This window comes from Melitaea cinxia, chromosome 27 (genome assembly GCF_905220565.1).
Source record: "Melitaea cinxia chromosome 27, ilMelCinx1.1, whole genome shotgun sequence".
NCBI lineage: Eukaryota > Metazoa > Arthropoda > Insecta > Lepidoptera > Nymphalidae > Melitaea > Melitaea cinxia.
In genome coordinates this window covers 6,963,995-6,979,344 of record NC_059420.1, presented here as the reverse complement: position 1 = coordinate 6,979,344, position 15,350 = coordinate 6,963,995, and the positions used below count along the sequence as shown (strand labels likewise).

The 15,350-nt window shown below is 36.7% G+C and overlaps 1 protein-coding gene across 1 annotated transcript in view; it reads right to left on the bottom strand.

Annotated features, from left to right (window-relative positions):
- Positions 1–555: 555 nt before the first annotated feature.
- Positions 556–15,350, bottom strand: part of LOC123666932 — a 58,260-nt gene continuing 43,465 nt past the window's right edge. The window contains exons 20-29 of the mRNA XM_045600945.1: positions 15,155–15,275; positions 14,496–14,587; positions 13,598–13,792; positions 13,234–13,378; positions 9,770–10,006; positions 9,350–9,454; positions 5,433–5,559; positions 3,097–3,211; positions 2,115–2,213; positions 556–742 (exon numbers count right to left, since the gene is read on the bottom strand). Coding sequence (XP_045456901.1) covers positions 586–742; positions 2,115–2,213; positions 3,097–3,211; positions 5,433–5,559; positions 9,350–9,454; positions 9,770–10,006; positions 13,234–13,378; positions 13,598–13,792; positions 14,496–14,587; positions 15,155–15,275 — 1,393 coding nt within the window. The 3' untranslated portion in view covers positions 556–585. The remainder of the gene's footprint in view (positions 743–2,114; positions 2,214–3,096; positions 3,212–5,432; positions 5,560–9,349; positions 9,455–9,769; positions 10,007–13,233; positions 13,379–13,597; positions 13,793–14,495; positions 14,588–15,154; positions 15,276–15,350) is intronic.

Here is a 15,350-nt window from a genome sequence, read left to right as displayed (position 1 = left end):
AACAAAGTTGCTCTCTCTGTCCCTATGTATGCTTAAATCTTTAAAACTACGCAACGGATTTTGATGCGGTTTTTTTAATTGATAGAGTTATTGAAGAGGAAGGTTTATATGTATAATACATGCATAATATAATAGAGGAACACTGATAGTTCTTGCAACCGTGCGAAGCCTCGCGGGTCGCTAGTAACGTATAAATAATTAATCCTCTTGCCAAGTAATGTTGTATGTACTAAAACTATTTAGTATGTAGATAATTAAAAATTAATCACGAAAATATATATTTTATGGTTGATGTTAGGTTTGTATAGAATAAAATAAAAAAAAGTGTGTCTGCTATTCACAGACAGCAGAACTGAAACTTCTGAAAAGTCGTAGGAAGTGCAAAACTCGTCGATTACGCGTTTTATATGTCCTTTCTCTATCGTGACGCACTTTCGTTTCATCGAATTTCAAATCACAATAATTCTTTAGAAGTTTCACTTCAAATAAAAAAAAAATCTTTATTATCACAAAAAAAATGGCGGACCGAAGTTTCGAAAACCAAATAAAACAGCGTTTTTACTTATAAGTATATATTTTTATATATCAACAGTTATTGTAATCCCCACTACCCGCGCACTCCCCGCACACAGATGGCAGGTAGGAAGACGGGATCAGTATTACCGTTTCATTGTAACGTCTGTATATAATAACGCCTGTTGAGTTTGATATCACCTTAGCGCCGTCGTCCGTTGGTATCAGACTGGAAGTAATTATATGTTTTATTAATAATTAATAGTAATAAACACTTAACACTCAACGGATCCCCCATTAGGATGTTGGGGGTCCGGAAACAAACACAACGCCCAGACTACGATTAACATCTATATGGTCGATATAAATGTCTGTCGTGAGAAGGAAACGAACCCGCGACCGCCAGCGCAACATGGCATATTTCTTTTCACTTCACTTTTTCTCTTTCTTCTTCTATTGTTGCTCAGAAAGTTAGTGCATATAAATAGCTAATAACTATAAATTACACACGGTCGTCTGTTCCTACGGTAAGCGACTTAATGCTTGTGTTATAGCTAACAGCCGACTGTTATAGCTAAATAGTTTTTATTTTGATAAATGTACACAGAAATGATACATAAATTATTAATAAATACAAATATTACACCCAGATTTAGACGGGAACCTGCAACCCGCGGAGCAGAAAGCAGGCCACTACAAACTGCGCCAATGGGCTAGTCAAATATAATATATACTAGCTGACCTGGCAAACTTCGTATCGCCTTATTTTTTTTCTTAAATATAATAATAACATAATATATCAAAACAAAATATAACCTATCTTTCAAGTTGGATCAAACTGCACACGGTGTGCAAATTTGATTAAAATCGGTTAAGTAGTTTAAGAATTCATCGCGGACAAACATTGTGACACGAGATTTATATATATTAAGATTTTTTGTTACAATGCTTATCTGTAAGTAATGTAGGAGAGAATACTGCCTATCAGCAATTAATTTGCCACATTTGAGTTATTATATAAAAAGCTTAATTATAAGCTCTTAACGCCCCCTAAGCTTTGTCTTAACTTATAACAAGAACTCCGTCGTTTATGAACCGATTTTGGTAATTCTTTTTTTGTTGGAAAGGAGATATCCATAGTTTGGTACCATGATAAGGAAACCAGGATCTGATGATGGGATCCCAGAGAAATTGAAGGAAACTCACGAAAATACGCATAACTTTTTACTGGGTGTATGGATATCCACTAGTGCCTGGATGACTGGATGATTTTTAATTTAATCGAAAGCCGATGTTTATCATGTGGTTACATTTAAATTTCATCGAGATCTGATTACAACTTTTGGAGTAATCTTTGATAACGCGTATTCACTTGACTATTATTTCGTCTACCTACGTTGTATTACTTGTCGATATAATCGAAGTCGATTTTTCTTCGTTTACCTGCAAACACAATTATACAAAATATCTTATGAATATTACGTAGTTTGAGATTTAATTCAACGCCTCTGGGTTTCATTCGCTCTTAATAGTCACATACATAATAGGTACATAATTACATATATATAATAATTTATTTAATCATACAATAATAAACTTACGCCGTATTTTTGTTGGCTTTCGAAGCGTCGCTGTTGTAGGACGCGTGTTCGCCGTCATACATGATGATACCGCCATCTTGTTTACGCAATATTACAAAACTGTAACAAAAATAAATAATTATTAAAGCAAAACTGCCCGAACGATTGACTTGGGGAGTAATGCGTGACGAGAGCGTTACGAAAAGTGTGAGAGCACACGTTTTCTTTCCCTCTTTCTCTTATAGCCAGTTACGTCTCGTGTATCCCCCGCCGGCGGGGGCGGTGTGTGTGTGTCCTTTGTGTGGTGGTGTGTATGGCGTTAAGCGCCGTGATCCTATCGTCAGGGTTGGTTAACACATTACACTTTCAAAGTTATAGAGCAGGGATTTCTTGATTAGATATCAAGAAATATGTTTACTACCGCGTTGGCGCAACGGTCACAGCCATGGATTATACCTATTGTGCTAATGGTTGCGGGTTAGATCCACGCACATGACAAACATTTGTATTGGCCATACGGGCGTTTGCCGTGGTCTGGGTGTTTGTGCAGTCCTTGTGGGTCTCCCCACCGTGCCTCGGAGAGCACGTTAAGCCGTCGGTCCCGGTTGTTATCATGTACACCTGATAGCGATCGTTACTCATAGTAGGGAATATATCCGCCAACCCGCATTGGAGCAGCGTGGTGGATTAAGCTCTGATCCTTCTCCTACATGGGGAAAGAGGCCTATGCCCAGTTGTGGGATATAACAGGCTGAAGCAGATGTTTATCGCGCTTATCTCAAAACCACCATTTGCAAGTACTGGGTTTGCAATGAAGAGGGCAGCCCTATTGATGGTGATTATTGTAGGTACTATACTTGTCAATATAAATTGAAGTAATTTTTTTCTTGATTGATAGCAAGCACAATTATACCACGCCAACGGGTCAATCAAGTATTAAAATAGCCTTAGAAAATAGCCTTAAAATGGTATAGCCTTAATTCTAGCCTAGCCTAAATCTTACCTAGGTGTCTCAGAGCAGTCAGCAAGTACCAGGCTCTCAGAACACTGCAGGAGCTGTAGCTGGTCCACGTTACCGGAGAGTGTCTGAACGGTTGACTCTTGAAGACGACATTCGCCTAGAAAAAAATGTTTGTTATTAATTAGTTTACTTACTACGAAACTATATAAGAACCGCGGTATAAGAAAATATGGATAGTAATATTGTCTGAAACAGCTGACGCTAGCACTCAGTGACGCTGAGATTGACGGTTTTGCAGCGCGAGGACGGCAAGCGTCAGTTTGCGTTTCGATTTTAGTGTTTTTTTATTAAACGGTTTTATTTAGCTCACCCCGTTTGTTTTATTTTTTATTCTTGGGTCAAATTTAGTAATTCAAATTTCACCCTCTTCCTGTCAACCAATTAATCTGAAATTGTGTATACACTTTGGATTTTGGTGACAATACAATTATGTTTATTCATTATCATTATAAATTCAAGATGGCCGCCGCTACAAAATGGCGGATAATTTATGTTTTATTAATCCCATCAATATGGGTATCAAATGAAAGGGCTCAACAAGCAGAATACAATATACTATAAAAAATTGAAATCCAAGATGGCGGCCGCTACAAAATGGCGGATAACGTAGGTTTTATCAATCCCATCAATATGGGTATCAAATGAAAGGGCTCAACAAGCAGAATACAATATACTATAAAAAATTGAAATACAAGATGGCGGCCGCTACAAAATGGCGGATAACGTAGGTTTTATCGATCCCATCAATATGGGTATCAAATGAAAGTGCTCAACAAGTAGAATACAATTTACTATGCAAAATTGAAATCTAAGCTGGCCGCCGCTACCAAATGTCTGATAACAATTTTTTATCAATCCCACCAATATGGGTATCAAATAAAAGGGCTTGACAAGAAGAATACAGTGCACTAAACAACCTCAATATTTAAGATGGGCCTTGCAATAATGAAGCACTAAATGAATTAAACAGAATGCGAAATAAAAACTAAAAACTAGAAAATAAAAATAGGTAAAAAAACTTTTTAAGTTAAACGGTTTTATGTTAAACATACATTGCAATGTTTAAGATAAATGTACTAAAAACCAAAAAATAATAAAATAGATACAGTCGTGGGAATTATAAGCATATGCATAGACTAGACTAAAATAAAACCGTGGGGCACGTCAATTGTCTACAAATTATCGACTTAATGTGCGATAGAAGAATCGTTTAATTCGTCGTTAAAATAGGCAATTGGCCCGCAGACGGTGAGAAAATTACTTACTATTTTCTTGCTCATGGAAATTCCAATAGTTATACACTCCATGTAAATAAAAGAGATGTTTCAACTAGTTTATCGTTGGACATTCACACTGCTGGCTGGCGAGGAATCGTTTCACTGCTCGTAGTTTGTCTTTAATCGACAAAACATATGATAAAAGTACTACTCGCTCACCACTACGAAACCCTAAAACTCGCTTATAATCGAGCTTGCTAGCTTGTTTCCACATTCTAGCCCTACTTATCACACGTCCATCGTTGTCGGTTGAACAACTGCCTAATTATAGTGTAACATTACAAAACAAACATTTTAATCAACGATTGTAGACAATTGACGTGCCCCACGGTTTTATTTTAGTCTAGTCTATGCATATGTTTATAAATCCCACGACTGTATCTATTTTATTATTTTTTGGTTTTTAGTACATTTATCTTAAACATTGCAATGTATGTTTAACATAAAACCGTTTAACTTAAAAAGTTTTTTTACCTATTTTTATCTTATTTTAGTAAGTTATAATTTAATTTATTTAATAAAATATTTTAATTTTTAAATATCACGACCCAACGACAGTATAAACGTCGTTTTTTTTTGGTCAACCTTCCATAAATTGCATTAATTGTGTGGTGAGGAAGGTGAGCTTCTGGGGTGTGGGGGTTAGGATCAGCAACGCAATTGCGACGTTTCTAGCGCTGCTGCCCATCTTCGGCCTGTGTATTTCAATCCAGCAGTTGGATGGTTATCCCGCCACCGCTCGCCTTTATAAGTTCCAATGTGGTAGTGGAACTGTGTTATCCCTTTGTCGCCTCTTACGACACCCACGGCGAAAGAGGGGGCAGCTCCCTTAATGCCCTAACCACACAGCTTAGGGTAGTTAAATACCTGTCTGTAATGCACCAAATGTTACTCACCAACAGGAACACAACACTGCTTGGAAGTAGTATTATTTAGCTATGATCTTCTGTAAGGTACTTCTCCAGTCGAGCCGCTGCAGATTTTGAGCAGAAAATTTCTTGCTATGTCCTACCTCAGTAGTTGTAAATAAAACCTACTCACGGTATACGCCAAATCTTTTCATCAGCTGCATAGCTGTCCAGCTGTCAAGGAGCCAAGCGAAACTGTCTGATTCAAATTGGATCTCCGCGCCTTTATTCACAGCTACCGACGCTATACCATCTTTTTCCTGGAATAACATATAAATAAATAAACTCCTCACGCCTGGGGCTCACACAGGGGCTGTTGAGCCCCCAGTAAGACTTTTCCTCTGTGTCGGGGGTCCGAAAACACAATACACAAGCACAAACGTCCAGACCACAGCTAACATCTGTATGGCCAATACAAATGTTTGTCATTTGCGGGGATCGAACCCGCAACTGCTGGCACAACAACCAGTGCTGTGACCGCTGAGTAATAATTAAGTATTTGTTACTAAAGCAACAATATTTGCCGAGAATGAGTGCAGAAAAATAGATATTGGCCCTACTAGATCGTTCAATAAGTCCCGAGACTAACCTGGAAATGGCGCATATATTAAAAACTCTTTTGATTTTTAAAAAGTACTGGCTATCAATACAAGAATATGTGTCAAATTTTTAAAAATGGAACAATAAAATTATTGATTTTGAAACATTTAAGTGACGCTACGGTTGTAATTTCGATACAATGGAAAAAAACGAGTTTCGCGTGTTGATAAAACATAGTTTCTTAATGGGAAAAAATACCGTTGACGCACAGCAATGGCTTATAAAATGTTATGCAGGATCAGCTCCCTCTAAAGCAACCATTTGTCGGTGGTATGCCACTTCAAACGCGGTCGCATGGACACCAATGATGGGGAACGCTCAGGTCGTCCAAATGAAGCAGTGACTCAACAAAATATTAACCAAGTCCTCAAAATCGTATTGGAAGATCGGAAGGTAAAAGTGCGAGAGATAGCCGAGATAGGGAAGATTTCAGCTGGTAGTGTTTTCACTATTTTACATAAAAATTTGGCCATGAAAAAGCTTTTTTCTAAGTGGGTGCCGCGTTTGCTTACAACTAATCAAAAGGATCAACGTATCAATGATTCAGAGCGATGTTTGGCGCTGATGAATCATAATAAAAAGGATTTTTTACGTCGGTATGTAACAATGGATGAAACCTGGATATACCATTTCACTCCGGAATCCAATCGGCAGGCAGCGGAGTGGAGAGCGGCTGGTGAAAGCCGCCCGAAGCGTCCAAAGACTCAGAAATCGGCTGGTAAGGTTATGGCGTCTATATTTTGGGATGCGCATGGAATACTTTTCATCGACTACCTTGAAAAGGGGCAAAATATAAATAGTGACTATTACATGTGCTTATTGGAGCGATTGAAGTACGAAATTGCGGATAAACGGCCTCACATGAACAAAAATAAAGTGGTGTTTCACAGGGACAACGCGCCTTGTCACAAGTCCGTGAGAACGATGGCCAAAATTAACGAATTGGGCTTCGAATTGCTTCCTCATCCCCCTTATTCGCCAGACTTGGCCCCCAGCGATTACTGGCTGTTTGCAGACCTCAAAAAAATGCTTCAGGGTAAGAAATTTGACTCAAATAGTGAAGTTATCGCAGCAACGGAGGCTTATTTTGAAGCCAAAGACAAATCGTTCTACACACATGGGATAGAAAAGTTAGAAAAGCGTTGGAGGGACTGTATCGCTCTTGGAGGAGACTATGTTGATGAATAAAAATTAATTTTATAAAAAAGACCTTTTTTTAGTACTTAGTCTCGGGACTTATTGAACCACGTGTTATAGTTATCGCTTGGACACAAAATGGGAATCGCTTTGTACATCGTACATCGTGGGTCGCAAATAGAAAATATTTTTGAATAGTACAGATATTAAATTAAATAAAATGTAAAAGAACTGTATTTATCAAATAACTATATCCATAAAATTATGAAGTAAGTAAAATTAATTTTGGTACCTAATCTTTTTTTTGAGTTTAAAGTGAACGTCTAAATTATAAATATTTTTTTATGATTTTCCACAAAAGCAGCGCCATCTATTACTTTACTCTAAAGTTACGAAGTCGCCTTCGTAAAATTCAAATGTTTGTACTAACGCCATCTAGTAGTGAATACTAAAACCACGTTATGTTTTTAAAGTTATACTTCTAGATACTGTTTTTGTTGCTTATCACTAGCTAGCGCCAATTCTGATTCTAGTCTTTATTTTTATTTTTCTTATTTTTTTTATTATTATTGTAGTTCTATCTACAAATATATATTTTTTTATTTAAAAAATATTTAATTAAATGACAGTTAGCCGTTTATAAATAATTACAATAAGTCTACTAATTGTAAGTTATTAATTCTGTATCTCCTGTGATGAGTTGTACAAGTTGAGTTATAATTATAACCCTTTTTATGATTTTACCATGGGTATTATCAGAAAAAAAAATATTGGTTTAATTCACGTTGTTCTATATGCTATAGGTTACGAAAATAAATTAATTGCAATGTGATATAACTTTCTTTTTTACTCAAAAGAGATTTCGAACCAAGTCTATTTAGTTCACGAACAATAATTTATTGAAACCTTGTTTTTTCTTTCCTATTAAATTATAATTTTCGACTTTGACTGGAGCCACAGAACTAAGGACTTTTCGTTCGATAAAATATACGTGATAGCGCCATCTTGTCAAAAAAACCTAAGACTATCTTATACTTGTACATTACACTCTAGATGGCGCTTTCACCATTCAACACTAGATGAAGCTTATTTAACATTTAAACCTCAAAATCAAAGCTTATTTTTAGTTTACTGCCCTACTAACTGTAATGCTATTTTTTAAAGTTTTGTATAGGTATGTAATATACTATATCTGCTTATGATACTATATATATATATTTCTATAATAAAGTTAATTACTCGTTTAGTTAACATTGTTAAATTACTCGGATAAGCCCAAGCGCTTTAATTTTGAGACACTATGCGTGAGACGTCAAGTTAGTGACCTTCTGATGTTATAAAAATTGGTTAATTCCAAAATCGACATCACTATTTTGAACCATTTTTCGCTGAAGTTCACTAGTAGGTCTAATCGAAAGCAACTCCTCTTTATTGTACCTTCTGCAAAAAATAATTTGTCATATAACGATCCTCTAGTGCGCTTTTGTAGGCAATATAGGTAATTTGTTATCTAAAAAACTAGATATATTCGACAGAGTCCCAACTCATTTGCAAGAACATGGATTAAGGGGCTACCCTACCTCAGCTCGAATTCAGATTTCACCCATACTAAAAACACATGAGAATTGAGAGCGCTTGGTTGTTCATCGCGCGAATTACATGTATTTTCTCCCCACAAACATTATCAATAGTTATTTTTTAAAAATCGCAACATATAAAATGTTCGTCATACTTATTTCAATTACCATGCTTAATCTCAAGTCCATAACTTCTATATTTACTGAGATATTAAGGTTTTAATACAAAAATAGAGGTAACTTTGCGATTTTTTTCTATCGAGAAAATTTTCTGGAATCGTGTTTTCGAAACATATGAAAGATAGTTTATGTCCTGAACTTTACCATACATAAATTTCAAACTTAAATATTCAGTACTTTGGAAGATATGGACATCCTGCCGAGTGGAAAATAAGCAATTTGAGGTAGCATACACTCTTAATGGTTTGCAACACTTTCATACAATATAACATTATTGTTTTGTGTCTCGATTTATTTTTATTTTGTATAATATTTAATTAGCTATATATATTCTTTAAATTTAAATTTTTATTTGCATGTTGTGCATAGTTGTTATAGAGATGCAAATTTATATATTTTCTTTTGTAATTTATTCTTATAACAAATGTCACGATTTATATCGTGTAACTGTGCCAAATAATAAATAAATAAATAAAATTTATTTAATGATATTAATATAAAATAAAAAGCTACCGCCACCTAGTAGTGATTTGAGTGTGTAAAACTCAGAACATACCCTGATAATCGCTGAAGTGTTAATAACATCCACCGTTCCGAGGAGTTGCGCGATAGGTGTACCTGGACCTAAGCCCAGCAGTGGGAGGAGATCGAATTCGTGAAGCTGAAAGAAATGGCAAAAAATATATACATTTTAATTCATAGAAGCATATTTTTAGTTACACTAGTTTTTTTATTAATTTGTCATTTCATTCAAAATTTTTATTATTCTTGAAATTTTTAATGAAGATTATTTTTTTGAGGTTTTCGAAGTACAAACTGTAGTTATACATTCTGATATCTTTAAAAAAGGTCAATAATTTTCTGAAAACCTTTAACGTACGTTGAAAAACACGCTTACAAAATGTGAAATATCGTATATTTCCCGTGATAACTAATTTTTACCATTCAATAGTAGTTAACTTCGTTTCCAACTTACGTTCTGTCCCTTGATATCGACTTCAACGTATCTTTCAACGTTTCCATAACTGTACTTGGGCGTCCCACGGTATTCTACGGTAAGGCGGCTATCCCCAGTGGTAGCAGTGGTGGTACAGAGCTGGTGGTTCGGTGAGGAGCGGTAGGCGATAGTGGTGACGCCGTGGTAGGCTGCGGGGTGGGTGTTTAAATCCTGGTCTGCGGCAGCGTGGCTGGTATCATCTTCGAAGTAGCACAGCTGGAATTTATATCTTATATATGAAAATGAATCATCGAATTGAATCATTCTTTTTTTAACCGACTTCCAAAAAAGGAGGCGGTTCTCAATTCGACTGTATTTTTTTTTAATGTATGTTACATCAGAAATTTTGACCGGGAGGACCGATTTCGACAGTTTTTTTTTTTGATCGAAAGGTAGTGTGTGTCAATTGGTCCCATTTAAATTTATATGAGATCTAACAATTACTTTTCGAGTTATATCTAATAATGCGTTTTTACTTGACGCTTTTTTCGTCGACCTACGTTGTATTATACCGCATAACTTTCTACTGGATGTACCAATTTTGATAATTCTTTTTTTGATGGAAAGAAGATATCCCTAGTTTATTACCATGATAAGGAAACCAGGATCTGATGATGGGATCCCAGAGAAATCGAGGGAAACTCTTGAAAATCCGCAATAACTTTTTACTAGGTGTACCGATTTTGATAGATTTTAATTTTATCGAAAGCTGATGTTTATCATGTGGTCACATTGAAAGTTTATCGAGATCTGATAACTACTTTTTGAATGATCTTTGATAACGCGTAGTTACTTGACTATTTTTTCGTCGATCTACGCTGTATTACTCGTCGATGTAATTGAAGTCGGTTTTTTTTCGTTTGCAAGCAAACACAATTATTATTTATTTTAAAGTGTAAATTTTATTCTATCGCCTCAAACTTTTTTCGTTCATCTATCGCATGTCGCATGTCGCATTACAGCTGAGCGCCTAGTGCGACTTTTGTTCACAGAAACGCGTTTATACGTGAAGATTATTCCGTATAAGAATTTAAACAGTGCAGCCTAGACGATAAAGAATGGAATACGATACAATAGATACAGAGTCATCTAGCGTCAAACGCGAGAACTAGGTTGTAATGCTTATTCCTTCATCCCTCATTCCTAATTTCCCATACAAAATAAAGTTAAAATTTACGCCCGTTATTGCGAGGCAGATTAAACAAAACTCGCACTAGGCACTCTGACCGCGGAGTAGGCATAATGTGAAAAGCGCATGGCAGAGCAGCCGCGACCAATATGGCGGCGCCCATAGCGCATCAGCTGACCGTATATCATTTATATTCTCACTTAATCGTGCAAATGTAATAATGTAAATATTTTTATTCAATAAAGTTTCATTGCATCGTGGTGTCATTAAATCACAAAAATCCTTTTTTTTATTCGTTATTTTCCCGAATAAAGTCCTCGTTTCCATTGAGGAAAAGGTTTAGAATAATTTGCAGTAAATTTCGTTTCAGGTAGTTCTTTATTATTTCTATAGTTTTTCATGTTAATTATTTTTATTTTCATAATTTTCTGTTTTTTTTGTCTACTAACTCCATTTTTAATTTTTTTTAAATTGTTTAAATTTTTTGAGTTTTGAATTTTTGAATTTTTTGATTTTTGATTTTATTTTACTTTATTTAATTTTATTTTTACTTATACATTTTTTAATTTAATTTTGTTTTGTTTTTTATTCTAAATGTTGTTTTGTTGTACTAACACAATATGGACTGAAAATCTAGTCTGAAATAAAGTATTATTATTATTATTATTTATAAGTTCTGCAAATTGACTTATGAAAATCTTTTAAGCTGTAGTACAGGCTCGGCGCGTGCTAGGCTTTTGGCCGTGGGTACGCATGAGGCCGGCTACTGGCTTCACGCGTACCCTTCGACAAATACAGGAACATTTCTTGAGCCTGACACGCTCCGAATCGCAACCTGTCTACGGCTTGGGGTTCCGGTCTGCGCTCCTCATAAATGTCCCTGTGGCAGTGATGTCGAGCTAGGACATCACGGTCTGTCATGCCTAAAAAGTGCAGGCCGCTTCTCGAGACATGCCGCACTTAACGATATCATACGCCGGTCCCTTGCCACCGTCAACGTGCCAAGTCTACTTGAGCCGACTGGTATTGCAAGAGACGATGGCAAGAGACCGGACGGTATGAGTTTGATTCCATGGAAGATGGGCCGGGTGCTGGTATGGGATGCAACCTGTTCAGACACGCTGGCCCCTTCCCATCTACATGGAACCAACAACAGAGCTGGCGCGGCTTGTGAAGCGGCGGAAAAAACAAAAGCAGACAAATACAGGGGTCTAGGCTCCGAATATGATTTTGTCCCATTCGGTGTCGAGACCCTTGGTCCGTGGGGTCCTAGTGCTATAACCCTTTTTAAGGAAATATCGAAAAGGTTATTCGACGTCACAGGAGACCGAAGAGCTGGCAGCTACTTCGGACAAAGAATTAGTCTAGCTATTCAAAGGGGGAACGCTGCCAGTATCTTCGGAACCTTGCCTAAAGGGACTCCCTTTAATAATATTTTTTAATTATTATATTATGTATATATATATATATATATATATACTTAAGGTTTTTTAGTTTAATGTTATTTATCTAATTATTATTATTATATTATAAGTTGCTAATAAAATTTAAATTTTGAAATTAAGTCATTTTTAATATTTGTTGCCATTTGTAAGAGGCGCGTGAAATGAAAGTACAATGTTTACAAATAAAAGGTATAATATAATAATAAACACCATAAGTGGCTTCACAGCGGACGATGGGTTCAAAGTGACTCTTATACACTGACATTTTAGTTGTAGATAATAAACTAGCTGACCCGGCGAACTTCGCATCGCCTAACACAACCTTTATCGTATGGTATTAAAGTTCAAATTGACTTTTAAGTATTATCACAAATCTTTTGTATGGGAGTATAGAAAAGTGTTGTTTTTAGACTTTTTCAGGAAATTTAAATTTTTTTTTTTTTTTAGAATTTTTCTCTCCGTAAGAACCATCCTCGTACTTCAAGGAACATTTTAAAAAAAGAATTAGCGAAATCGGTCCAACCGTTCTCGAGTTTTGCGCTTAGCAACACATTTTGCGATTCATTTTTATATATAAGATATTCTGTGAAAATTTCGGGACTAATTTTATTATGCTTCTAAAGTACAGATTCGTGTAGGTACAACAGATTCCAGTACCTGTATCAATAGTAGAATCTGGATAAGAGGGTTCCGTTAACAACCTTTGGGTACCTTCATCATCATCATTATCATTTCAGCCTATCGCTGTCCACTGTTGGACATAAGCCTCCACAAGTTCGCGCTAAAAATGGCGTGAATCAATGTGTCGCCAATAGTCACCACGCTGGACAGGCGGGTTGGTGACCTTACAGTAAACAAAAATATTGTACCTTCCAAAACCGCTTATCCGGGTTATCCCGCAAGGGCTGGTTCACGTACAGGAAGGACTGTACCGTAACATTTCGCCCGCTGTACTCGACCTTCGCATCTGCGTCAACCTTCAAATACATCTCACGATCGCTGTCGTTCTTGTTTCTGGTAAAGACACAAAAAATCGAGTGTGCTTTTGACCACACGACTGAAGTAAAACTTCTTTAGCTCAACCCAAACTCGGGACGGGAATCGAATCCACAACCCCCGGAGCAGAAAGGAACTGAAAGCCATGCAAACTGCGCCAACAAGCTGGTCAAAGTTGATAGTTGAAAGAAACTGCGCTATTTTTCTTGCGCTGTTGTCACGTATACTGGAACTTACTTATAATAACGCAGAGCAGTATTAATTATTAACTCCATTTTGTCAAACTCCACAGTATTGCTCAAGTTGAAGGCGACGTGAAGTATCTCGTTGATTCCCCTGGGAGGTCGGGTGGGGGGGATGACCAGGCCACAGCCGGATGACGTCATGAAGCGCTCCACTGCGTTTAATATTGTTTGCTGTGATGGAAGCGTACTGAAAATGTAAAAATTGGTTGAATCAAAATAGTCATTTGAATAATTGTGTTTGCTTGCAAACGAAAAAGCCAACTTCGATTACATCGACAATTAATACAACGTAGAAGATAAAATAGTTCATTAAAATAATAATAATAATAATATATTCTTTATTGTACACGAAAATATAAACAAACAGTAGTAATTAAAAGAAATATGTACAAAGGCGAATTTATCGCTGAAGAGCGATTTCTTCCAGATAACTTGGGCACAGAACACGATATAGTAGTGACGGATAGGAAGTGTACAATATTCTTAAGGGTGAATAATAATAGTGTATGATAGATTCATTAACACACACACACACACTTCAGCCTATCGCAGTCCACTGCTGGACATAGGCTTCCACAAGTTCGCGCCAATAATGGCGTGAACTCATGTGTGTTGCCCATAGTCACCACGCTGGGCAGGCGGGTTGGTGACCGCAGGGCTGGCTTTGTCGCACCGAAGACGCTACTGCCCGTCTTCGGCCTGTGTATTTCAAAGCCAGCAGTTGGTTGGTCATCCCGTCATCAGTCGGCTTTATAAGTTCCAAGGTGGTAGTGGAACTGTGTTATCCCTTAGTCGCCTCTTACGACAGCCACGGGGAGAGAGGGGGTGGCTATACTCTTTAGCCGTAACGACACAGCCTAAAAAGTAACATGTAAATATAATTAACTTACTCATAAGTTATAAACTTCGACATAATATATTTTTCCACCACCTCAGCTCCAGACATTTTGCGTTCACAGTCGAAGAACACTCCGCTGTCATCCTGAAAGAATCATCATCGATCGATCACAATTCAGCCTGTGACATCCTACTACTGGGTGTAACTGATCCACGCTGCTCACTGCAGGTTGACGGATATATTCCTATGAGTAACAATCGCTATCAGGTGTATATAATAACAACCGAGACCGACAGCTTAACGTGCTATCCGAGGCACGGTGGGAAGACCCACAAGGTCTAACAACCAAACCGAAAACAAATATTTGTACAAAACGCAAATCGCCGGTATGTTGGTGCCGACACGGTGCACGCATCACTACATCTGAGCGGTTATTAAAATAATCATTGTACTTTAATGATATGAGTCAAAAAGTATTTTTATTTATTTATTTTTTGATTTTTGTTATACATAATTATAATATTTAATTAATTTCTCGTTTTCATAAGAACATACTTTTAACCTATAATTATAATAGGTATAGTAAACTGTCGTAACGCTCTCGTCACGCATTCACCAGCTCACTCCCCAAGTCAAGCGTGGCTAGAGAAGTTTTACTTCATTAAATATGTGTTATTATTTTTAAAAATGTCGAAATTATAGAATACCAACTTCTCCACCGCTAGAAGGAACCGAGAAGACTTCTACGCCCTTCTGCGAATCCATTTCTATTTGCACACGTGAATGTATCGCTATGCCAGCGTGTTGTCCGAACGGGTCTGGCCATGTTAGACTGAAAAGATAGGCAGGGAATATTTGTTAAGATAATTTAAGTAACCAATTTTCATTTAAAACTAACGTTATAAAA